Genomic DNA, 27,735 nt, shown 5'->3' with positions numbered 1-27,735 from the left:
CCGTTTTTTAAACACTTAAGTGTCTATTTCAGATGATTCAATTAGTTTATGTGAAATTTTTAAATGATTTAGTCATTAGAAACAAGCTAAAATATGAAAAATCTATCAAATATGCCAACAAATGTCACTTTTCAGATGTTTTTTTTTTGTCAAAATTGAATGTGGCCGCATCCGTGTTCATCCTCAACCTTTATATATGTTATGTATTATCATCGAATACAACTTACATTTCAATATTAAGAAGGAACACAAATGCGGCCACTTTCATTTCAGACGGAAACCGTCTAAAATTTAACTAAAATGCTAGAATTGTGAAGATTTCAGTTATTTAGCATGACTTAATGATGCTATAACCCGATATATATATATATAAAAAAAAAAAGAAGATGTGGTATGATTGCCAATGAGACAACTATCCACAAAAGACCAAAATGACACAAACATTAACAACTATAGGTCACCGTACGGCCTTCAACAATGAACAAAGCACATACCGCATAGTCAGCTATAAAAGGCCCCGATAAGACAATGTAAAACAATTCAGACGAGAAAACTAACGGCCTTATTTATGAAAAAAAAATTAACGTAAAACAAATATGTAACAACTAAACAAACGACAACCACTGAATGTGCATTGTATTGTAAAAGAACAGCCCATATTTACGCAGCAGAAACATTCTACTTTTCAATAAATAGCTAAAAGTTCACATTTTAACAATTTTGTAAAACTGCTATATATTGAGGCCAAAAAGGGGCCGTATCGGACCTACCCCTTTTTACAATTTGTCACTTTTATATCATGTGGATTTTGCTCATGGTCTAAGGCATTGCAATGAGCTGTGATAAGTTCAATATTTGTCTTTTGGTATGTGGATATTAACCATTGTCTCATTGCAGTTATACCAATTTCCTTATTAATTTTTTTATTGCCTAATTAGATTAGTAAAAAAATCAAATAACAAAACAAGTACGGATCTAATATATTGTGATCGCAGTAAATGAAAGCTAGTTCAGGGGACAATTTCAAGAAACAAATAAACCATAATCTCCCTAACCTTAAAAGTCGTTTTGCTGTGTTTGATATACAAAGGCACAGACACACCCAGGTCTAATTGAGAATGCATATTTGAGCTGTTCTTCTGTGCATTATTTTATATTAATATCTTAAAGGACAATTTATATGAACATAATATTAATATAATGGAAACAAGTTTATGAGAAATTGATGAACAATTTTGGAGGTTTTATATTCAAATTCATAAAGCTTTCAATCTTTTCAATCTTTCAATCAAAAACCTACAACCTTATTTTTTGTACTAATATCCTCAATAAATTTCCAACATAATTGATAAAACAAGGAAACATTTTGTTATCTTTATTTTCTATAAATATACTTTCACAATAATAGATATTCACACAAGTTTTACAAATTAACAATATCACAGTAAACAGTAACATCTAGTCATTGCTTCCCAATACCGAAAGGTCATTACATTACTCCCCAATTCCTACAGTTCTTCTAGTAAATATATCTTAAAAACTGGCAAGATGTCTACAGTAAAGAAAAATTTACTGGAAGGCTTAAAACGAAAGTTGTAGTCATAAGGGTGCTGTACATATAAACATGTCGAACCAAAATAAATTTAAATTACACTTTAAAAATACTGTCTTTAGCATTTGACACCAACTAGGGCAAAAATCCAAGACTAAAGAGTCAAATGCATACAATTTGTGGAAAGGGCAAACCAATTCAACAAGTATTCAAATTCCTTCTTTTGTTTGTTTGGTGAATTCGATTGCCCTTTCCACAAAGATCACTACAAAAAGTAATACATACAATAAATATATTAAATAAATAAAAGTATAGCTGTACAACTGACTAGATTTTTCTCATCCTTGTTCAACAACAGGGTGACCCGTATTTCAAGAGCTATTTCATTGTTTCTTATACAGCATTCATGACAAAGTGCATTGGGAAATCTCATAGATGTTGCCACAGTAAAATACAAGTCTTTATAAACTCTGAACAGCCGCAACCATAACGAACATTAGGGCAGCAGCAAGACCATGTAACTTAATTGATGCACCGCCATCTGAAAATAAAAAGTGGTATTATTATATAAATCAATTGTTTCTTTTAATACATTTAAACTTTGTTTCATTTTTCTTCCAATAAATCTTAATTTTAACAGTTGATTTGTTTTAAGTTTGTATTTAAATCGTAGATTTATATAAACAAGAATTATTAGTAACAGCTGATCTAAGTGAAGTTTTACTTTTAACCTCCTTTCTTGTAGTACTTATTTCTAACATAAAAATTTGTTATAAATAAATAAAACTTACTCAAATTTGTGTTCATTGTGTAGTTCATGGCATTGTAAAGACCATCATATTCAACTTCGCATCGAATGTCTTTGTTAACGTCGAGTGCGGTCAAGGTCAAGGCAGCACTAGCAACAGCATCTCCGTAACCTGGGGGAAAATATAAAGCCATATTACATTTAACATGTTTAAAGATGTTTGAAATGAAATGTGGTTTAACATTGTTTCTAAAAGCTTTCAAACGCTTCAGTAATCAAAAAATTGTATAACAATCTATTTACATGCTTTTTTGCTTTAGAGTATTAATTCCACTAATTTAATTATGCACAACGGAAATATTACTACCCAAAATACTTACCACTTGATCTGGTGTTTTCTGTGTAATAATAAGCTAGATGTGTGATGTCCATGTTATCTTTGTAAATCCTGAGATATGGAGGAGGTTTTCCATATGTTGCCCGGCAAGTGATGTTGACAATGTTCCCGATGGTTGGGGATGTCTCCCAGTAGGTAGATACGTTAGTTGGCAACACTGAAATAAATATATCCATTCAAATTTGACTAAAGATGCTTCATTTTCAGTTTTATTAGTTTCGCAAAACAACAAAATTCGTGTCTCAGTTTAGGAAAAAATAAAGACTGATACAAAATGACAAAGAATAGTTCAATACCAAATAGAAGAAAGTTAAAGGAATGATCGAATCAAAAATGCAACAAATCATTTAAACCAAAACAAATTTAACAAATAACGGCTTTCTTAAAATTTCAAGAGTAACAAACAAATGAGACAACATAAATAATAAATTCAAATAGTAACAATCAAACGACTAAATATTGAAAATCTAAGACTCGGTATCTTTATCGACGACCGTTTATTTTTTTACAGAAACGGAATTACATTAGACCTTACCGACGGTTTGTAGTGATGCCTCTTTAGTAGTAGCTCCGATAATGCACTGATAAAGTCCTTCATCTGAAGTCTGTACATTCATTACTGTTAGATTGTAGTTCCCACTCACAGCATACTTGGTCTTATCACTGGCTAGAATGGTACTATCTAGAGTTAAAGCTGTAACTGAACTGCCTACGACCTAGATATAAAAAAAACCACACATATTACTGTTACGGCCAGAAATCGCCTTTAAATTGTAGCCAACAAAAGACACAAATCAATAGTAAAATTTAACAATATTTAATATACAAAAGTTTACAAAAGGTATTACACAAATATTACTGTTAACTTAACTGTCAAAATATGAGTCCAATCTGTTATCTTTATCTGTATCCGGAAATCTTTCGGAATCCAATTTGAATATTACTTTCACTACTAATGTCACAATCCAGTATGATGTTGTTTGTAGAATAAAAGTGTTAATCCAAATGCTGTGAATACTAATGTCTATCAATGTCTATGTCCAAGTTTAATTATGAGAGTTTAACTTTAGTGTCTGTATATATAGTGTTGTCATGGAAAATTCTAGAACACTCTATAATGGAACATTGTGGAAAATCCTGGAAAGTTACAACGGAAGTTTCTGGAATAACGTAGAAGTTTAAATTACGCATCTTTTATAAGGATCATTCTAGAAAGTTCCAATCATTCTGTGATTGTTCCAGTGATTCCTAAACTGCACAGTTATATAATTATTTGGTAAACAACTATCAGGCCATACAGCACAAATTAGGCCAACATAAATAAATACAATAATTACAATATCATAACACCTCCCCCCTTAAAAGAAGTTTTAGTGTAACAAAAACTTATCATGAATAATATGAACAAAAAAACATAGTATATACAAAGTGATTTAATAAGCTCTAGATAAAGCATCTGCTATTACATTATCTTTACCCTTAATATGTTTTACAATTACATCATATTCCTGTAACAATAAACTCCACCTAGTCAACCTCTGATTCTTGTTTCTCATTTTATGCATGAAGGTGAGAGGATTATGATCAGTATACACAAGAATAGGATGCACAGTTGGATTCAAATATACATCAAAATGTTGAAGTGCTGACAACATTGCAAAACACTCTTTTTCAATAGTTGAATAATTTTTCTGATGTTTATCTAATTTCTTAGAAAAATATGATATAGGTTTTTCAACATTATCATCTGTCTCTTGATATAAAACAGCTCCTATTCCTACATCGCTTGCATCAACGGCAAGTTTAAATTGTTTTTCAAAGTCTGGAGTAATCAGAACTGGACTATTAATTAAAAGTGATTTGCTATTTTCAAAAGCGTTTTGACAATTTTCACTCCAGATAAATTTAGAGTCTTTTCGTAAAAGATGAGTCAATGGTTGAACAACAGTAGCAAAATTTGAACAAAATTTCCTGTAAAATCCAATCATGCCTAAATATCTCATAAGTTGTTTTCTATTTGTAGGAGGAGGAAATTTAGAAATAGCTTCCACTTTAGCCATTATAGGTTTTACTTGACCTTGGCCAACTGTATGCCCTAAATAATCAACAGTGGCCTGACAAAATTCACTTTTACCAAGATTAACAGTCAAATTTGATTTTGACAATCTATCAAAAGTATCATACAAATGTGTTAAATGCTGTTCCCAGCTATCACTACATACAATTAGATCATCAATATAAGCATAACAACAGTCTAAATCTTTTATAACATTATTGATCATTCTTTGAAATGTAGCTGGAGCACTTTTCATGCCAAACGGCATTACAGTATATTGAAATAAGCCATCTGGTGTAACAAAAGCTGATATTTCACGAGCTCTCTGTGTCAATGGAACTTGCCAATAACCTTTCAATAAATCAAATTTACTCACAAATTTTGCTTGACCAATATTGTCAATACAATCGTCTATCCTTGGAATCGGATATGAATCAGATTTTGAGACTGAATTTACTTTTCTGAAATCAGTCACGAAACGAAAGGTTTTATCTGGTTTTGGCACAAGGAGACAAGGAGAGCTCCATTCACTGTTACTCGGCTCAATAATATCATTGTCAAGCATATATTTAATTTCTTTTCTCATAACTTCAAGTTTGAGTGGATTGAGCCGGTAAGGATGTTGCTTAATTGGAGAAGCATCTCCTACATCAACATCATGACAAACAGAAGTGGTTTTGTTTGGCACATCTGGAAAAAGATTTTTAAAAGAAAATACCAAAGTTTTTATTTCTTCTCTACGATCAAAAGACAGATGTGCAACTTTTGAGTCTAAATTTGACAAAATTTCTGAATTTTTCAATCTAACTGTCTCTTCCATAGATTTAGAACTAAAAGGTCGTTCAATTACATCTGGTTTGTCATGATTGTTATCAAATTGAACCATGCCTAAAGTGGCAACTGGTTTACTATCACATACATTAGTACGCTCAAAATATGGTTTTAACATATTAATATGACACACTCTATTTTGTTTGCGCCGACCTGGAGTTTTTACAATATAATTCAAATCATTAATTTTACTCTCTATTGTATAAGGACCACAATATTTAGCCTGTAAAGGATGTCCAGGGACAGGCAGAAATACAAGTACCTTATCACCAGGCTCAAAAACTCTGTCCCTGGCATCTTTATCATACCATATTTTCATCTTGTTCTGTACATTTTTTAAGTTTTTCTGAGCAATTTGACAAGCAGTATACAATTTTTCTTTAAATCTAGATACATAGTCTAAAAGATTCAAGTCAGTATGTTCAGTAAGCCACTTTTCCTTAATCAATTTTAACGGTCCCCTTACAGTATGACCAAATACCAACTCAAAGGGACTAAATCCAAGGGATTCTTGAACAGCCTCTCGAACCGCAAAAAGTAGAAAGTGAACTCCATCATCCCAGTCTCTGTCAAATTGAAGACAAAAAGTTCTAATCATGTTCTTCAATGTTTGATGAAAACGTTCTAAGGCACCTTGAGATTCTGGATGATAAGCACTTGATCTGTATTGAGCAATCCCTAACTGGTATACGACTTGCTGAAATAAACCTGACATGAAATTTGATCCCTGGTCGGACTGTATAGACTTAGGAAGTCCTACTAATGTGAAAAATTTGATCAAAGCTTTGACGATAGTAGGTGTCTTGATATTTCTGAGCGGAATAGCTTCAGGAAAGCGGGTAGATGTACACATGATTGTCAATAAATATGCATTTCCAGTCTTGGTCTTTGGTAAAGGTCCAACGCAGTCAATTAGAACTCTGCTGAAAGGTTCGTCGAAGGCTGGAATAGGCAGAAGTGGTGCTGGTGGTATTTTCTGGTTAGGCTTACCAACAACCTGGCATATATGACATGATTTGCAGTATTCTGCAACATCATTTCTAAGTTTAGGCCAGTAGAAATGCTGCAAAATCTTAAGGCAAGTCTTCCTGATACCTAAGTGTCCAGCCAAGGGGGTGTCATGGGCAACACCAATAATTTCTTGCCTATAAACTTTAGGCACCACCACTTGGTACACCACTCTCCATTCCTCCTCTGGTGTAGCATCAGGAGGCCTCCACTTCCTCATTAAAATGCCGTCCTGATGGTAAAAGCATTCGGCCACTTTGTCTGCTTCCTCCTGTGGTTGAGCCCTCTGGCTGAGCTGAAGAACCTCAGGGTCTTTATGTTGTTCTTCGAGTAAATTCTTTCGGTCTAATGAATGGCTGTTTACATCTGGCCATGGCATAATAACATTTTTGTTAACACTAGGTGGTTTTATAATAGCCTTTTCTGAGTTACCAGGATCTTCAATATCAGCTATAAAAGTGTCAGAAAGGTCCATGTAATCAAACTTGTCTTCTTGCAAATTCTCATTTTGTTGTTTTCTAGCCATCGCCCTAGTAACAACACAAGCTGGATACAATTCAGCATCATCTTCAGGTGATTTAACATCCGCCACCGGTTCACTGGTAACAATTGGTTCAGCAACCACTTTGTTCCTAGCTAGATCATTTCCTAGCAATAAGGTAACACCCTCAACAGGGAGATTAGGACGAACACCTACAACAACTGGTCCAGTTATTAAATCTGACTTCAGATAAATACGATGGAGAGGAACATCTATACAACCTAACTCTACACCTTGTAACAAAACGGAGGCACCAACAGAAGTAGTCTCGGACAAAGGCAACACACCTTCTAACAATAAAGTCTGAGAAGCTCCAGTGTCCCGTAAAATCTTAATAGGCTGAAGAGTGGTATCATCAACAATAGAAACAAACCCATCAGACATAAAGGGTTTGTATTCCTCCATGTAATCACAAAAACTGGACTTAAAAGCCTGACGCGCAGGGCATTCCAATGTACTGGTAATATAAGGTGTCGTACAAGCACTGGTCTTCGGCTTATTATCTCGTTCATTTTTCTTCTGGAGTCTAAAACAATCAGCCATCAGGTGACCAATCTTCTTACAATAAGCACAAGTCAGTGACTTCTTCTCAAAAGTATCAAATTTTGGACTAGACATATTATAACTAGACTGACTCTTATTCTGTGGAACAGGCTTACTATCAGTATGCTCAGTGCTTTGATTTTTGTAATTTCCACTGGAAGTATTAACATTTTGACCCTTGAAACTTCTTTTATGTGAAAGAGTATAATTATCTGAAATAACAGCTGCATCATGTATTGACTCAACAGTTTTGTCGTCTAAATGTGTTTTTAAGTCTAAATGAACACATTGTTTGAACTCTTCTAATAACATCAATTGTCTTAGGTTATCAAAATTGTTATCTGTTTTCTTTGACGTAAGCCATTTATCAAATAGATCTTCTTTTTCCCGAGCAAATTCCACATATGTTTGTGATTCAAACTTTTTATAAGATCTAAATTTCTGTCTATATGCTTCTGGTACTAGTTCATAAGCTTTCAAAACTTCCTGTTTTACCATATCATAATCAGAACTTTTTTCTGATGGAAGTGCGGAATATATTTCAGCGGCCTTGCCCTCAAAAACACTTTGCAGCATCGTAGTCCAATATGGCTTTGGCCATTTCAAATTATTTGCAATTTTCTCAAACTGTGGAAAATATTTATCAACTGTTTTTTCACAAAATTTCGGAACCAAACGTATATTTTTTGCTGCATCAAAATAATCTGATTTTGAGTGAACTTTAGTGTTGCTTTCTTCTTTGACCATTTCAATTTTCATTTTTTCCATCTCTAGCCTTTCCCTCATTTCAAGTTCTTTTAATTTTAATTCATCTTCTTTTTCCTTTTTATCCATTTCCAATCTTTCCTTCATTTCCAGTTCTTTTAATTTAAGTGTATGTTCTAATTCAAGCTGTTTTAATTTAAAGGCGTCAACATTTTCGACCTTAAGATCAAGAGCCTCTTCACCTAAAATTTCTGATTCAACTAATTTGTCTATAACCAAGTTTTTTATAACTTGTTTTCTCATAGATACTTTAAAAACTAATTTCAGTTGTTTAGCAAGCAACACTAATTCCTCTTTCTTTAAATTATCAAAACTCTCCAGGTCTGGCGTTTTCAAAAATTTACCAGCATCAAATGCCATTTTGTAGAATTTTGTTGGCTAGTTATAATACAAATACTAAACAAATTTTGAATAAAATATTTTTAAGATATCCCGGACGAGCCCCCAATTTCTGTTACGGCCAGAAATCGCCTTTAAATTGTAGCCAACAAAAGACACAAATCAATAGTAAAATTTAACAATATTTAATATACAAAAGTTTACAAAAGGTATTACACAAATATTACTGTTAACTTAACTGTCAAAATATGAGTCCAATCTGTTATCTTTATCTGTATCCGGAAATCTTTCGGAATCCAATTTGAATATTACTTTCACTACTAATGTCACAATCCAGTATGATGTTGTTTGTAGAATAAAAGTGTTAATCCAAATGCTGTGAATACTAATGTCTATCAATGTCTATGTCCAAGTTTAATTATGAGAGTTTAACTTTAGTGTCTGTATATATAGTGTTGTCATGGAAAATTCTAGAACACTCTATAATGGAACATTGTGGAAAATCCTGGAAAGTTACAACGGAAGTTTCTGGAATAACGTAGAAGTTTAAATTACGCATCTTTTATAAGGATCATTCTAGAAAGTTCCAATCATTCTGTGATTGTTCCAGTGATTCCTAAACTGCACAGTTATATAATTATTTGGTAAACAACTATCAGGCCATACAGCACAAATTAGGCCAACATAAATAAATACAATAATTACAATATCATAACATTACAGTACAATTTTTTTTTAAATTCCAATTCAAAACAGTCTTTTTGTTATTGAAAAACATACCTAGTTCTTCTAGCTTCGATTATCTTTTCGTATTTTCAACCATATATTAAGATCAGTTTTAACAAAATACTTATGGAATACATCTAACGTTTGAATGCGTAAATTTATAATTGGATCACAAGGATTTTAAATATATTTTTTTACTTACGAAAAGGATTCTGTTAAACGTGGAACACATAAAAAAATGACATGAATCACGAAACAGACAAAAATGTTTGCATATACTTTGTTTTACGTAAATATCCAAAAATAATCAGCATGTAGAAAATTATCACACCAAATGTGGTATTTGCCATTATTCTTATAAAAATAGAAACATTTGAAGGTATCTTACCTTTTTCCATTGTATATTTTCTCCATTAGATGTAATAGCTATGCAGGCCAAAGTAGCATTTTCTCCCGTAACGGCTGATGTATTGAATGGAGAGATCTGCCATGTCGCTGCTTGACAAGCTGTTAAAAAATTAACATCAGTGAAATTCGGATTTCCAAAAGATTATTCAGTAATACTAAGATAAAATATGTCCCTGGAAAAATAAGTTATTTTGCCAATTTGATCCATCAACCAAATATGTAAGGATTATTTTTTAAAGTACATATAAATTTAAAAAAAAAACCATCTTTGCTCATATTTGAAGCATATCAATATAAGAAGACATTTACGAATTAATAAATTATAAGCTATTTGAATGAATGTAAAAAAACGCCAATAAAACACATACAGATTCACTTTTACAAGTGTAATCTAAATTATAAGTTTGCAATCAGATCTTACCTGCTAGTAAAGTAAAAACTAAGAATACAGACAACATCTTGTTAATTCTCCTGTGTGTCTCACTTTCAAATCAGACTGGTACTTATGAATCTTACTTTCTAGATCCTCATATAAATACTGTCCGATTGTTTTGTTTCAAAATTCTATGGTTACTAAAGAACTGTCGTACATTGCACCACATATTTGAATTAGTCAAAATTAGCCAGTTAATGCTTAACTTAAATAAAGTATTTCGGAGCATCAATCTGTGATCCTGGTAATTAAGTGTAGTACTAGTTATGTTTAATACTTATGCTAATTTGTATTGTCTATGTTTTATGAAATAGCGACACATTTTGTCACCATATAGATTAATAAATAATATACGTCATTTCGCTGATTTTCAAACAATGAATATACATTTTGAACCCGAAAAAGAATATCCTTTGTGTGCATGTCTAAAGCAAGGAATCTCCCCTTTTGTCTAGCATATGTCATTTTCTTTAATATTGTTAGTATTAATATATATTTCTTGAACTATATACCCTCTCATTAAGTTTCATTTACCTTTGCGGAAAGTTTCAACATCATTATCTCTTTTGATATACCCTTCAATAAATTTTCCTTCGATGGAATTTGAGTCAAATGATAGTCACAAATTAACATCAAGATAATTACCATTACAAAACGTAGTTGAGCTTTTTTTAGGTATTGCATTAGTCCCATTTTACAAAAAATCTTACGACTAAAATTGATCGTATTTATGTATACTGTACACGAAATTCTTTAAGAAACAGTTGCTAAGTCACAAGGAATAAATCAAACTAAATTGCTAAATTGCACCAACACATTCAGTCTTCAATTTCAATTTTGTTTGGCTAGAAAGCTAATGCACGTCGCTTCTGATTCATAGTTACTTGAAATGAAAACACCAAGTACAGACTTTAAGTTTGAGGATTGCTATTCTGGTCACCTTGATGATTGTCTGAGCCGGTACTGTTCCGCAAATAATAAAAACCCCTTTTTTATGCCAAATCGTAAACTTTAAGGTTTGTTAAGGTATTTACATATAAAATATGTGTGGTATGATTGCCAATGAGACATCTATCTCCAGAAACAAAATGACGAAGAAGTTAACAACTATAGGTCATCGTACGACCTTCAACAATGAGTAAAACTCATACCGCAAAGTTAATGCACCCTCCACCGGGGACATGCAGCTAAATAATAAACAACGCGAAATATATATTTACTTAATAGTTTTGTATCCTTTAATTGACTCAACAACACTAATCGTTATCTTGATGATATGATTTCGTTAAATAATCATGGCAAGAATTCTCTAAACATACTGCCGAAATTTATCCATAGAAACTTACTTTGAATAAATAAAAAATCACAAATATTAACTGCAATAAAACTGAATTCTTCCATAGATATCTTATACAAAATTTTGGTCTGCAAGTTTGGTTGTTCCTATAGAAAACTTATAGAATATATAGCACATCCTAATTTTTACGGTAATGTTGTTCACCGAGCCCGTAAAGTAAGATACGATTCCGGGTAAACTTAATTCTTGAGATACACCTATTCTCAAAATGTAACCTATTCAACACTGTTATACGATCTTTCGATATTGTTTTATTGTGTGTTTTTTTTTAAACCATATTGAATATTATTATTATACACATTTGTACACTCATTGTACTACAATTGGTCTCTAACTGTATCTTGGCTTTGCACAATGTCATGTTTTCCTCTAGATTAGTAAAACGTCTATATATTAATCAATTCGATGTTTGGTGTTTTCTGAATGAGATTTTAGTCTTAGATACACGAGTTTCTTATAAGTTTAGTAACTGTGAGTTCTTTTTGTATCGATCTATAGTGAGTTAAGTCCTTTTCAACTAATTTTTATAGTTTGTTTTTATGTCGTACTGTTACGCCACTGTCCCAGATTAGGAATATAGTTTACCAGGAAACTAGTTCAACCAAGCTACATTCTGTTTATGCCTTTCCAAAGTCGGGTAGTTCCGTGGTTGATGTTAGTTCATGTCTCGCAAACTGTTTTGTTATAAAATACAAGATTAGTTTTCTTAATTGAATTGTTTCATATTTTACGTGTTTTTTATAGCTAACTATACAGGTTTTTTTCTCTCTCATTGTTGAAGGCTATATGATTACCTAATAATTGCTTACATCTAATTCACTTGAACTTTGACTGATATAGTAGTCTCATTTGTATTTATACCACATATCCTTTTTTATTGTATATCAAACAAAGAAACTTGACATTAACCATCAAACCATGTTATATTGACTTGTACAATCAAACCCCCATCCAATTCATCAAATATATTTGACCCTTGCTTACAGTGGCTGAACAAATAACAAAACAGCGACAACATTGACCTATGAACCATGAAAATTAAGTCAAGGTTAGATGGCCCTTGTCAGACTGATATACTTATTAAAATAATATAATGTTCACTTTTTCATGAAATGAGACCAAAGTGAACCTATCTGACTAACATGTTGAATTTGCAAGGGTCCCAATTAACAAATGCAGTTATCTTATAACCGGTAAAAAGTGAAAATTCCAGTTGACACACTCAAGGATCAGTAAGAGGATGAAATAAATGTGAAATGTAATGAAGCCACATGTTATGTTACGTTATCTACTTTATCTAAATGTGACATGTTTACAAAAGATTAAGAACAAGCACAGTTGACCATTTTGGCTACTCCTTTTACTAATAAGTCTCTGTTGGTCAATATTCGGACAAAATGAATAAGGAAACATTTTTTTGAAGTGCACGACATTGGATCTATTATGAACACAAAAACTTGCAGCCCCAAATCAGGGTAAACATGTTTCATGACCCTCCTCGAAATAAGCTATAGCATGTATAGTTAATCTACTTCATCAAGCATACCAAAATGAACCTAAATGCTGTGTGGTGAAATGAGGAATCCACATAAGAATATGACAAGATAAATTGATTCAGAAATCATTAGAAAGAACAGTGTAAATGAAATGTTCATGTAATGTAAAACCCATTTAACCATTCTATCAATACATATCATTAAAAACAGCTACAAGGAAGCAGTTGTTTGCTCATCACTGAACCTGTATAGCTTTTTACCTCCTAGAACTGGATTCCTGTTAAGCTAATAACTTTATGTATTTTCAGTTTATAAAAATATAGCATGTGGAATATATGAAAGACATTGTAGCTAGAACAAAAACTGTTATAAAATGTAAGGCAATCTGCAAAATTTGTTCTATGTCTTTTTTGTTATCTCTGTATTAATGACGAGTGCTTTAATGTAGTGTATTTTAATTGATTGATTGATAGTGTTGAATGACATTTTCAGCATGCTTGGCATCCATTTTAATTAGTGGATGAAGTCAGAGGGCCTAGAGAGAACCACCAACCTAAGACAGGAACAACATTTATTTACTTCAGATTCATGTAATCCCTTTTTATGGATTAACTCATTGAAAACATCACCTTGTTATTATTCTCAAATTCATTTATTACAAAATCAATAATGTCAAATATATAAAGTATAAATCATAGATATGACAACAGTTTCAATTGAGCCAGCACTGTATAGTAGAGATAATATATGTGTTTCTCTAATTCTATGGGAATTTATCCCTTTCCGAACCCATTGTATAAAAAAATTTAATCAACGTGTGGTTGCTGGTGATCTCAAAAGATCATTGGATGATTTTAAGGGTCATGACCTTTTTAGCTAACTGGATGAATCAAAATTTGATAACAGGTGTTCATGAAATTGACAACCTCGTGCAATGTGAAAGGCACTCGAAGGGGATTTTCGGTTAACAAAAATAGAAAATGTCTTATTAATCATTAGAGAAACCGATTCTTACATAGTAACTCGTGGATTATCGGATTTATCCAATCTCGATAGTTAAATTATAAATTTTAAAGTACTCGCCGAAGCGGCTCGGACTTTAAAATTGATAATTTAACTATCTCGATTGGATAAATCCGATAATCAACTGGTATCAATGTAAGAATCTATATTTATCACAGGTTTATACTAGTTTTATCTTTATTCAAATCTGCATTAAACATTAATAAAAGCTATTCAGAAAAAAAAAGGGAAACTGAAATTCAAACCCTAGATAAAAAAAATGTTTCTTTTTTTTGTTTTTGAATAATATACATTTAGCAACATCAAAGTTTTTTAAATATTTATGTTTAGAAGCCATTACTTGTTCTATAATGATTTTACTTTAGTAATATACATCTGGTGATTTAATAAAAGCTTATTTTGTATAAAAAATATAATGGTATATGAAACTAATTATCAGGTAAAATTTTTTAACCTGGCTGAAAAAAATCAAATATTGACAGCTGAATTAAATCTTTTGATTATTTAAGATAAATACAAATGATTTTAAACCCCATATTTTACTTGTCCTCAAGTTTGCATTTTTGATAATGGGAAACATAAACAAAAGAAAATTGAGCAAAGGGGATAAACAAAATATATTTGTAAATAAAAGCACCGTTAGCACATGGATGCCTGTCAAATCCCTCAAAACACTTATTAAATGTCAAAACCTCCAAGCCAAATATATTGAATCAGTCCATTTCTGACATATATAGCACATATACTCATAGGAATGAGTTATCAAAAAGTTTACATCATAATTTTATAATTATCTTTATATGATGAAAGAAAATTAACAAGCACATAAATCTGCAAGTTACATAAGCACTTTTGTAATAAACAAATAAGCATTATAAATAAACTTTACAATATATAAAAAAAAGCAATTAAATAATTTAAACAAACATTTATTGATCATAAACTTACATCCAAATCATACACACTTTCACCGGTAAACAGACAGAAACTCGCAGGACAAAAAGTAACAAATGATTTTTTTAACAATAGTTAAAATATATAAGAGCAAGATCTTGAAATATTTTCTTTTAGGAAATAGTTTTTTAGCCTTGACGAATGGAATTTAAAATTTATTAAATGTTAATCATGCAAATGATCTATCTCTTGGTACTATGAAGCTGTTTAAGTACCAAGACACTTTAAAATAAAATAAAAATTATCATTATTTATATCTATTAAATAAATTTTATATAACAGTTCAAAATAATACAAATACGTTTATTTTAAAAAGGTATTTCCTTATTTAAAGAAAAATGTTCACAAAACTGAAGTGTGACATTTTTTCCTCAGACTTTCTGTCCAACATTCGCTTTCACTTGGACTGGAACAAACCCCCCAAAAAAACACTTAAAGTGGACAAAGAAAAGGGATGAAGTAGGAGTTAAGGTTAACATCATTCATATACAAATTTGATAATCCAGATTCTGCAAACTTTTGCCAATGATACTGAAAGCAATAATAAAGTAATTAAATTCATCTTATCATTCAAACATACACTTCTTTTCTCTTTCACTCTGGTCACAGTCATTAAAGTATAAACAATTTTTCATCCACTCAGATATAAAACATTCCTGTACCATGCCACAGTTGTTTAAGCATAAATCATATCTCGATTCTCTGAAATAAACTTATTTTCAATATTACTCTCCTCAAAATAAATTATGCATAAATAGTTTCTTCATCTCAGAATTAAGTGTATTTCATCATGTTTTCTCCTTTGATGTAAATTATGCATGTATCATTTCTTCATCACTTTCATCAAAATCATCCTCATCAACTTCACCATCAATGGCTGACTTCCTCTTCTTGATGACAGCAACCAAAAAACCCAACACCATAAACTGTCAAGAAACAAACAATGTTATACACTATTGTACACAATGTAATTAACTGAATTACTAAATTACATTTGTGTACACTATTGTACACAATGTAATTAACTGAATTACTAAATTACATTTTTGAACACTATTGTACACAATGTAATTAACTGAATTACTAAATTAAATTTTTGAACACTACAATGTTATACACTATTGTAAACAATGTTTGACACTATCCACAAAATTTTCACTATTTACATATGAGGAAAAAGTAAAATCACAAAAATACTGATCTTAGAGGATATAACTTAGAGAAGCTACATATGTTGTGACATTCAATATGCTGATATACTGTAAACTCAGTAATTATTGTCTGCATCTATGACCCCGTTCACACTAGGACATTTTTATCGATTTAAACTAGACCGGTTCTCTTTAGATCGGTTTAACAACTAATGTGAACGCATTGAATCGATCTTCAATCGGTCTAAACTAAAACACCAAAAGAGGTAGTTTAGTTTGAATCGATGTGAACGCATAGATCGGTTTAAACTAGTACGATTGAATCGAAAATAACGTATGCGCATGTGTAGCGGCAAAACTATCTCAGAGGTTCGTTGTTTAACCCATATTTCTCTGTTAAAAGACCTTTAAAACAAACTGAAAAAATGTTGTCTTCGCCGTAGAATAGATTTGCGAAATCTGTGTCTTCTTTTCTTCTGTGTTTTATTTCTTTGTAGGAACCGCAGTATTTTCGGCGTCGTGTTGTAACTTCGTTGCTACAGATATTTTTTCAATATTAAACAGAAAACTGCAATAACACCAGTATCAAAATTTTAACTTGTGATTCAAGAGAAACAATAACTTAATCCATTTTTTTCCCCAAGTGTGTGTATCAGTGTATCAACACATGAATTTGATAAATCATTTCTATTTATACACAGTGTTTACAGTTTTACGGGCAAAAAGGTTAGATCGATTGCGTTTTTAATTGTAGTGTGGTTCAGATTAGACAGATAGAGATCGTTATGATTAAGGATAATGTGAACGCTAACTGTTTTTATTTAGATCGATTCAGATTAGATTGATGCAAACAAAATGCTAGTGTGAATGGGGTCTATTATTGCGATTTTGTCATTTAGACTAGAATGCAATTTTAATTATTGCGATACTGAGAAAAATCCTGTTCAATTCATTTGAAAATTTCTTAAAACTGTGAGTTTAAATTATTGTGATTATAACCCTGTCACACTTTTTGCAATAATTTTTGAATTTACAGTACATAAAGTTAAAGCTGTTCAAACTGTTATTGCTGTTATCTAATTATTTTGTAGTATTCAACTCCCACTTAAGTTTTTACTCTTCATCAACTCAATTATTTTTAGTCAGCATTTTTTTAAATGTATCGTATGTATAACTGGACATATATAGAGAATTGAGGACACTGCTTTTGTATTTTTGACATCAGATTTTCAGACCTACAAACTATTTCGGTTTGATTTCTATGCTTAAACAAAAAGATACGATAATGAACTTGTTTATTTTTCTTTGAGTATAGCTGTATCTAAGATCAATCAATTTACTCTATTACTTACCCCTAAGAAGACCCAGGTAGCCCAGTAGTAAGCTGCCCCAAAGAACCACATTTTATAGAAAAATCTGTTCAACAACAAGGCCATCCTGGTGATGACACAATCATCTGAAATAACAAAATTCAAAACCTATTTACATGATTTGTATTGTCATATTTATTATTATATTATATTATTTATTGTAGAAGAAAATGTAATGTAAATAATGGAGATGAAAGTGGTCATAAAAACTTTATCTATCTATTATAGCTTTAAAGATATAAGGAAAAAATGCAGAACAATGGTAAAAAATATAACTAAAGGGTAATAACTCCAATAAGGAGATGTCTGACAATTTTGACCAAGTGAACGTATTTATAGATTATGTCTTTCTGATCATCTGTATTATAGTTTTCAAGATAATAGGCAATAAAGTTAAAAAAGTAGTAAAAGTTTTCATTTAATTTAATACAATAACTCCTATAAGATGTCATCAGAGAGTTTTGATGTAAATGAACAGTAGGATGTAGATCTAATATTATGAATATCTATACAAGATTTTTTTTTTTTATTGAAGCTGCTTTCAAGATAACTGACGAAACGTGCATTAGACATCTTGGTTCTGGTGTTAGCCATGTAATTTGGCAGGCAGGGTCACCTACTATTTTTTTTTAAACTAAATACCACAATGATGATTGTGGCCAAGTATGTTTAAATTTGACCCAGTAGTTTCAGACAAGATTTTTGTAAAAGTAAACAGATGATGACAAAATATGCAAAAAAGCCAACTTGGCCATGTACATGAAGCAATATTTCTGTGTTGTGTAGCATCACAGATAAATATACATGTATTGCAATGTTGTTTTCCTATTGACTATTTAGTAATAACAGACATCTCTAGAGCTATATATAGTCATTACAATTACTTTACCTCTAGATGCATCCAGAGAACAATGTTCTAGCTTGTATGTAATTGTTGTCTTGTTCAATACTGTAGTATTATGAGGTGCCTAGAAAAAATAATCATTGTTATAATTTTAAAGATTACGATAATTCAAATGACTTAAATGTTGGCTTTATTACTGATACAAATTTTTTTCCTCCAATCTTTTTCATAAAATAAAAAGAAATTAAGATATACATCATCGTAACATGTATTGTGATATTGTATGACTAAAATTCTTCTGTTTTCTCATTGGCTAAAAACATAGGAAACCCTTATTGATAAAACGTTATATTCACTGTGCCAAAATTCCAAGAGGTTAATATAAGAGTTGGAACAGCGTCCTCGTACTTAAACATAGATATTCCATACGTCAATTAAATTCCCAGGTTCTTTTTTCTTTTTCTTCTTCTTTTCAGTGTATTTTTCTCTTTTCTTTTCTTCTTTTTTTGTTTTGTTTGTGTATTTGTTTTTAGTTTACTTTATTGAATATTTTAACTTAGCAACTGCATAAGCATATGATATATTTAATATAAAAACAGGAAGCAGTTTTAAAAGTATCTAGCAAATACTAAAAAAATGGAGAAAAATAAAAAAAAAAACATATAATAAAACAATTGTTAACTTTTGATTTCAGTTGATACAATGATTTATCATTGCCAGAGATATGACATTCACACTAGGCAGTTGGCCTCTGTGAATATCATATTTCTGGGGTTTATAAATCATTGTATCATCCTCATCAAAAGACCACTGGAATTTACAATATCATTCAAGCATTATACAATCATTAAAATTTCTACTTATAGACAAGAAGAACATTAATTTCAGGGGTCATCATAAAAGCTGTGTTGTATAGAATAGAATACTGACTCTCTACATACCTTGAACATCTGACTGCCATACATAGAATACTGTGGCGTCAGTTGGTATACAACAATATTGATGGCCAGTATTATGAACATGAGTATCATACATAACATTAGTATCCCTTGTGGCCTTGTCCGTCGAGGTCTGATCTTATACATCTATAATGAAAAAAAAATATTCTTATGAATTTCGTTTTTTTATAAACATTGTCAACACTATAAACTTCCTATAAGAAGAAATTCTGAGATCTAAGATAATTACCAATGGCCAATAAGTAGACAGTCGGTCAGTCAGTCAGTGAGATTTGATCTAGTGAAAGGAAATGAAACTTTGATCTGTAACTCATCACTATGCTGGTTATTCAGTGTGCACCACATTTTTGATGTTATTTCTTCATAGACAGAAAAAAAAATTAGTCATTCCTTAAACATGTTTCTGTTTCAATATGTAAAACAACTTGAAGAATAGTCTTATTAGAAACATAATAGTTTATGCTGTGTTGTATTGGGGTGAGATATATATGTATAAGATCATCCCTTAATCTTTATAAGAAAATTTCAGCATACATTGTAACAAATAAAACTAACCTTCAGCCAGAAAAACCATATTCCAATATTTCTGACTCCTGACATAGAGCAGAAAATAAGGTACATCACAACTGCTGTAAACAATATGTAGTCCAGTGGAAATACCTATGGAAAATAAAATAAAAGAAATTAGCTAGAACAAGTGTAAGCAATATGTATAATCCAATGGAAAATAGAATAATAGACATCACAACAGTTTTAAACAATATGCAGTCATGAACGTGCAGAATTAACTAAGGAATATAAAATAATGAACATTTCTTTTGAGTTTGACATTGAGAAAATAGGTCTGTTTTATTGTGCTTGTCCATTGTCAACCTCTCATTGTCAGTAACATTCACTGGGGGCTAAAATGCATTAGTTTTATATTCAGTGTAATGGCTGTACAATTGCCTTAACACACTGCATTCCCGATTTCTTCTTTTTTTCAACACTTTCAATTAAACACATTTTCAAAATGTAACACTTTAGGGAAAATCTGAATTCAGAATAATTTTTTTGTCATCTGCTTGACCACAATAAACAATTTTTCTTCATCAAATTGGGGATCAGAATTTTTTTAGGAAAAAATCAATACTCCGCCTTCGTTCTTCAAGTTAAATGGTCACTCACTACAATATTATCCTACCTTTTGACAGAAGACTAGTACAATATCGATAGGGTTAGGTAATGTCCTCTTTGGTAGAGCATATCCCAGTTTGTATCCCTTCCCATGTAGAGCCTTGTCAATGCTGAAAAGACATATATCAATATTTTTAGAAATCAGTGAGGTCTTCAATAATCCCAACTTCGAAAAAAGAACAGTAATCAATAGCTAGTAAAATAACTTTCTCTTTGAATAATGAATGGAGGTGTAACCATAGGGTCACAGATGATGCCCCTGCTAGCATAAAACATAATAAAGGGACATAACACAAGAAGTGTAAAAGTGATGCTACCAGAATTTGAAATTCAACAGAGTTTTGTGGTAATAAGCATTGTGTATAAGATTCATAACATTTGGTTGAAGCAAACTAAAGCTAGAGAACAGAAACGAAAAAAATCTGCAATTTTTCCATTTCTAAAGGGGCATAACTCTTGAAAGGTGAAAGTGAAGCAACCAAAATTAAACTCAATCTGTGTTTTGTTGTAAAGAGCATTGTGTATAAGTTTCATATTATTGGGTTCAGACAAAAACAAGAAAGGAAACCAATTTTGGGACGTATGGACTGATGTATAGATTTAAATCCCAAAATTGGATTGTTACAAGATATAATAAGGATCTTGCGGTACCAATTTTCTAGAGAAATCACAATCCCAAACTCAATAGTTCTGGTAGTGGTTCAGAAATAAACTGCCCCTCTATTTGAATCTCTCAGCATATTTCCACTCAATTATGAAGTACAATCCCACACTATCCAGAGTAAAAAAACATGTAATTAAACCTGGGGTTATACAATGAATAAGGGTGGGACAAACCGATTGACCAACAGTAATTAGCCAGACTTAACAATAGAGGTTATTTCAAGCATAAACGTAAGACAGATTTTTCGAAAACTAGTTCTCTATATTTTTGATGATTCTTGAATATAACTGCTTTTATTAAAACTACTGTTTGGAAAGCAAAGGTATCTATTGGTATTCATCAAAGAAGACTTGTATGAATATATGTAAACTTTAATATTACATAATAACCTATCTCATAATATCTTACTTTGTAAGTAGTAAAGACAGAAATATGAGTAATGTCAGGAGTTGGAAAGCTACTCCTATAACTACTTCAAATGGTCTGAATATAACCAAACATCTGTGGAAACAGTTTGTTTTCTCTTCCAAATGAGCTTCCTGTCTCTCCAGTAATCGTTCATCCTCCTCCAGCTTGGATACAGTTTGTCTGTTTCTGCTTCCTCTACTGCCGCCATACTATAAATACAATATTCATATTTTTACATTGTTTTAAATAATGTGCTTAAATGCCAATAAGCTGTTTGGAATTGAAAATGGAAATGTTCCCAACAAAATTTTCAACATAAATTTAATTTATAATGTAATATTTTTACCAAGTATGACTGCATATACATTTGTGCAGTATTATGAAAAATTATTCAAGATAGTTGATTATCTCCCTGTTTATCACAGATTCAGCATTGATATATATATAGATTCCATAACTGCAACAAGTGTGACAGTTAAATTTTAATATTTAAAGCTTAAAGCTTGCCAAGCTTTTTAAATAATTAAAATTTAACTGTCGAGAGTGGATAAATATTGTAATACATGAGTTATATTAGTGGTAGAATCTGTTTCTCTAATGATTTTTATCCTTTTGGTTCGAAGATTTGAAGAAAGTTGTGTACTTTTGATGTGATGTCATCAGACATGGTCGCCTTTTTTCATGATGTCACAAAGGAAAATTCAGAAGAAATCAAGAAAAATTTAACGTCACAATTAAGATTCAACCAATCATTTTTCAAACAGATTTTTCACTACTGAGGAGAAACATTTGCTCACACCAGTCAAGAAATGTGAAAATAGCGCAAAAAATAGAGAAGATAGCTTTTAAGCATATGCGTAACAAGCTGAAATAAATAATTAATATCATCACCTTCTCTCGAACTGACTGAATGTGAGCTTTATTATCCTTTTTTTTCTGTCTGACTTTCTCTAATTCTGATTTAGCATTGCTTTGTCCTTTTATCAAACTCATTGGTAAGGCTGACATTCCATAGGCCTAAAAAGTACAATTTCAAATTGAATCAATTAGCCTCACAATTAGGTTGATTAAATAAGCATATATTTTACTTTATTAGGCTATAGTTTTCAAATTATTACTTATAAGCAAACGGTATTTTGTTACCTTAAAAACTATATTACACTTTTTCAACTTTTTAATCATTACTAGTGATTTCATTACAAATAAACTTATTATACTGATCAATAGGAGCTGCTTATGGTATATGATTTCAGCTACCTCCCAATAAAACATTGTATGTGGTCAGGAGAACTGCTTACTAAAACATGTAAGAGACAACTTAAAAAGAAACTGAGTAAGGTAAACTTCTTACTGTGTATGTTATTAGAGCCAACATTCCAATTAAACTTAATATACTGATCACAAATGAAAGGGCATCTTCTCCACCTACAACAGGAAATGCACTCAAAAGCACTATTTTTTTTACAGTACTTGATATGATTAATGAATGTAGCAATAATTGTTATTTTCAAACTGCAAGTCAATGCAGCAAAATTAAAGATATTTTTAAAAAATATTAAGATAAATATCTTCTGAAAACTACTTTATCATTTTCTATTTAATAAAATGTTCAACTGACTGCATATTTTTTTCATACATATATATATTAAAAGGAAGGCTGTGAAAAGATTACTTAATTGGAAAATATAATGGATATCTACTTGCAAACATTTTTTTTGAGTAGTTTGGTTGCTGTCTCATTGACACTTATCTTGTTGGAGAAAAATTGATGTATTTTTGGAAAATAAGAATTAAGACATTGCCCCTTATTTCGATCTGTATATTACCATTAGTGCCCATCTGCATAAACAGATTCTTCACATTATCCCATTCGGTGGCATTAACATTGGGCTGTGTCTTTGTTGGTACCAGACCTCTGTCATACAATAAATAAAATAGTATTCAGTACTAGGCACTGGACATTTAGATTGCCATTTCAAAATTGGTAAGCAGACAATAGATTTTGACACATGATAATTGATTCAATTTGGATAGCAAGTTATGTTTACATATTGATTTTCATCGAAATCCTCGTAAAAACAGAAATTTCTTAGAAATAGACATTTAAAAAAAAAAGTTAATTTCCCCTAATATATGACACCAAGAATCAGTAAGGAAAACCATATTTTACCTCTATATCAATCTTTGTTGAAAACTTAACACAATAACATCAGGAAACATAATGCCCCTTATTTAAGTAAGTTGTTAAAATTAACTTAGCTGAAGACAAATCCAGCTGACTATAAAAAACATAAGAAACATACACAACCTGTTCTGTTTAGGTAGGTACCTCTGTACAGACAATCCACTTATCAACTAAAAAGCTGATATCTTTATATCAACCTCATAATTCTTACCCAATCAACATCAGGACACCAGCTATGATCAGAAACACCACTGTGTACTTAGATGCTGTACAGAATTTCTGTGAAAGCAAACATAACATCAAATTTAAAAGTAAATGATCAATCACTGAATGCATGGGATAGTAATTTTTCCAACTCATGCTCCCACTCAAATTAATCAAGTTGAAAATTTTGACAACCCTGATATCTACAAGACAAGTATTGGTATTTTGTCTCTGATTTAACAAATGATATAAATAATAATTTTCTTTTATTTATCCTTATTATTTGAAATCTTTTTGTGGAGGTGAATTAATTTTAGATTGACAAATAAATCTTACATTTAATGTATTTAAGATTGATTGATTGATTGCTGTTTGCTTAATATTCTGGACAAAAAGTGTTTTAAAAGATGAATCCCTGTTAACTACAAAATGTATGTATCAATTCAATATTGATTTAAACATTTGTGTATTACACATGGTTATCACAGAAATAAATACTTACAGACCTACAGGAGGTGGGATTCGACTCATCTTTTTCTTCATAAAAGAAGTACATAAACGGTAACAGCAAGAACAGGCAGAAGGTAACCAGTGCATACAGAGCTAAAATAAACATGAATAATCACTTAAAGCATGAAACTTCAATCCCACCTCAACTTGGAAAATTGAACAGAAAGTCATGACAAATTATCTTGGAAATTAGGCTGACTTTAAAGTTATAGATTGCAAGATCACAGTAAAATCAAGCATGAATTAATTAGAAATAATTGAAAAAAAATTAACACATATTGAAATAAAAAAAAACAGTAAAAAGTATGTCTTTCAAAATTAACTACTTACTGTAGTATCCTATGGCTACTGTATTCTCTACTGAGTTTCTGGTATCTGATGAATTGGCCCATTCCTAAAATGTTTAATTCATTATCAGTAGTGTCTAAACAGAATAATTCTAAGTTCTACCAACTAAACCATAATGAGTCATGGACTTGACATTTTTATTCAGGGACTCAAGATTGACGATGTATTAACTTAAGTGGTACAATGTAGTGTTTTTTTTTTTTAGATCTTTCAATAAATCTCGATACATTTTTGAAGAAACTTTTCTAAAGACTAGTTGTCTTCTTGTGTTTACCTCATTAAATAAGTATTTTATAATCAAAACAACTGCAAACACACAGACTGTTTAACATGTTGTTAGTCTTACCTTGAAAGTGCCATCACTGTTCTTCATAAATGAGGCTAGAAACACATCTATAGGCACCAAACATACTGTTAACAGGGCAATGGTAAGGGGGATAATCCCAGATATTGTTGTTGATAATGATGGATCATACTTGCTCATAAAATACTTAATATACACTATTGAAAACAGCAAGGCGAGCTAAAACAAAAAAAAAGTACATTTTGGTATACGTCAAATCTATGTGTTTAAATATTGAAAGCATGAGACATCTTTTAATTTTCTTACTATGACAAGTTTTTTATTTGTCACTCACCAATTTTGTAATTAGATAGTATGGTTTTCCTTTTAAAATTCATTTCTGTACCAACGGAGATTTGATTCCTAGACCCATGGCACCGTAAGACACTGCTCTACCTGTAAATTTAGCTAAAGGTCAACTTCACTGGGGCAGCTAATGAAAAGTCATTAATTGTCTACTAGGTACAATACATGAAAGAGAAAACTGTTCAAGAAAAAACACATGAAATAAGTGAAAATAAGTTAAAACATAATGTCATAATGGAATATTTACTATGGTTAATGAATCTAAGAATGTTTAAAAAAAAAAAAACTGCAGACTATATGTAATGACAACTGGAAGAAAATCTAAGTCCATTTATAAGAAATATATATGAAACAAGAATGTGTCCACAGTAAACGGATGCCCCACTTGCACTATCATTTTCTATGTTTAGTGGACCATGAAATTGGAATAAATTCTCTAATTTGGCATTAAAATTAGAATGATCTTATCAAAGGGAACATGTATACTAAGTTTCAAGTTGATTGGACCTCAACTTCATCAAAAACTACCTTTACCAAAAACTTTAACCTGAAGCAGGACAGACGGACGAAGGAACAAACCGACAGACGAACGAACAGATGGACGAACGGATGCACAGACCAGAAAACATGTATCGTAGGTGGGGCATAAAAAAAAAACAGGAAATAATATTTTACAAATTTCCTTCTAGATACTGGCTTTTGAATTTGATCATAAACAAGCTTCTGTAAAAGTTTGGTCAAAATCCAAGATAGTTTAAAAAAGTTATTAATATTTTTAAAACTTTAAACACATAGTGAAAGTAATATAAAGGGGCAGAAAAAAACTAAGTCTATTTTTTTAAGTATAATACGAATAAACAGGAGGATTTTTTTATAATATCACTTCTGGATACTATCTTCTGATCATAAACTAAGATTGGTAGAAATCCAGGAGAGGTCAAGAAAGTTTCACAAACTTTAACCTGCACCGTTAATTACAGAAAGTAGGATTGCTACATGTATATCTTGCTTTTGTGACAATAGTGGCAACTGGCAAGATCGACAAAATGTTGAAGAATAGAAATGTCTTTTCCAGTCAGACATCAAACAGTCATTTTGGCCAATTTTTGGGATACCATTATGTTAAATTCAATTGGTTAAAATTGTATCACCATTTGTCAAAAGATTTTTATGGTGATTTGTCAAAGATCTCAAATAATTATCACTTACTATTTATTTTAGAAGGAATTTATCGAGTTGATGTTTTTATCATCATAAAGAAAGTGTAAATATCGTCTTGCATCAAAATTACTGTTAACAATTAACATCAATTGGCAATTTTTTTTTAAGTTATTCGTCATGAACAGATGAAGGTATCCCCATTCACACTCTCAAAAAGGGGGAAGATTTCCAAAGCGTCTGTGCCACTGACATAGAGAGTCATTCCATTTTTAAAACCCATAAATATTAACAGTACAAGGGAATACATACACCTTATTGCTATTTGAGGATCTGTTCTGCTTGAACCGAGAATCTACACTCATGAACTTTTGACATCATACAACAATCACTGTTCTGTTGTGGTGTCAGATATTTTCTTTTGTGATGTCATTATTTTAAGGGAACCTTTGTAATGTCCAGTAATGGTGGACAAATAGCGAAAAGGTATATTATAAAACAACACATTGGAGAAGACAAAATCGCATGAGGGACTACACTGACAGTCATATCATTCCATATCTTAGTGTAAATTCATATGGAAAACAAATCAATGTACTTATGTTTTTGATAATTTCTATAGTTTATTATTATTAATTTAATAATTTTATGCTCTAACAGTGTCATGAGATGATGAATCACAGTACATGTGTACCAGTGAATGCATGGGCCACTGAAACCAGGAGAACTTCACTGTGCAACTTAGCTAATAACAAAGATGACATGACATGCTTACAATTATTATCACTACAAATGGAACCCAAGTAGCAGCAAGAGCTCCACTCAAGCTGACCATTTTGTTTTTGTTTTCGTTAAACGTCAAATTAAAGCTTTATCTAGATTTATCCCTGTTACTAAGCGTACAGATGAAGTTGAACGCAAAAATAAATTGA

At 31.1% G+C, this 27,735-nt stretch overlaps 2 protein-coding genes across 2 annotated transcripts; both read right to left on the bottom strand.

The window, feature by feature from the left end:
* Positions 1-1,360: 1,360 nt before the first annotated feature.
* On the bottom strand, positions 1,361-10,496 carry LOC134696532 (contactin-1-like). The gene is made up of 6 exons (XM_063558376.1): positions 10,336-10,496; positions 9,895-10,013; positions 3,233-3,413; positions 2,681-2,854; positions 2,344-2,472; positions 1,361-2,093 (listed from the first exon to the last, which is right to left on the bottom strand). The coding sequence occupies exons 1-6, from the start codon at positions 10,370-10,372 to the stop codon at positions 2,014-2,016; spliced, it is 720 nt and encodes a 239-aa protein (XP_063414446.1). The 5' UTR covers positions 10,373-10,496; the 3' UTR covers positions 1,361-2,013.
* Positions 10,497-15,433: 4,937 nt separating this feature from the next.
* On the bottom strand, positions 15,434-27,722 carry LOC134696514 (probable lysosomal cobalamin transporter). Its single transcript, XM_063558354.1, has 15 exons — positions 27,579-27,722; positions 25,343-25,519; positions 24,979-25,042; positions 24,641-24,741; positions 24,146-24,213; positions 23,576-23,664; positions 23,101-23,174; positions 22,641-22,766; positions 21,750-21,958; positions 20,685-20,787; positions 20,057-20,161; positions 19,484-19,627; positions 18,588-18,666; positions 17,681-17,784; positions 15,434-16,103 (listed from the first exon to the last, which is right to left on the bottom strand). Exons 1-15 carry the CDS (start codon positions 27,636-27,638, stop codon positions 15,990-15,992), a joined length of 1,617 nt encoding a protein of 538 aa, XP_063414424.1. The 5' UTR covers positions 27,639-27,722; the 3' UTR covers positions 15,434-15,989.
* Positions 27,723-27,735: the final 13 nt, after the last annotated feature.

The sequence above is a fragment of the Mytilus trossulus genome, chromosome 1 (genome assembly GCF_036588685.1).
Source record: "Mytilus trossulus isolate FHL-02 chromosome 1, PNRI_Mtr1.1.1.hap1, whole genome shotgun sequence".
Lineage (NCBI taxonomy): Eukaryota > Metazoa > Mollusca > Bivalvia > Mytilida > Mytilidae > Mytilus > Mytilus trossulus.
Note: the sequence above shows the minus strand (reverse complement) of the source record. Positions and strands in the feature narration are given on the sequence as shown.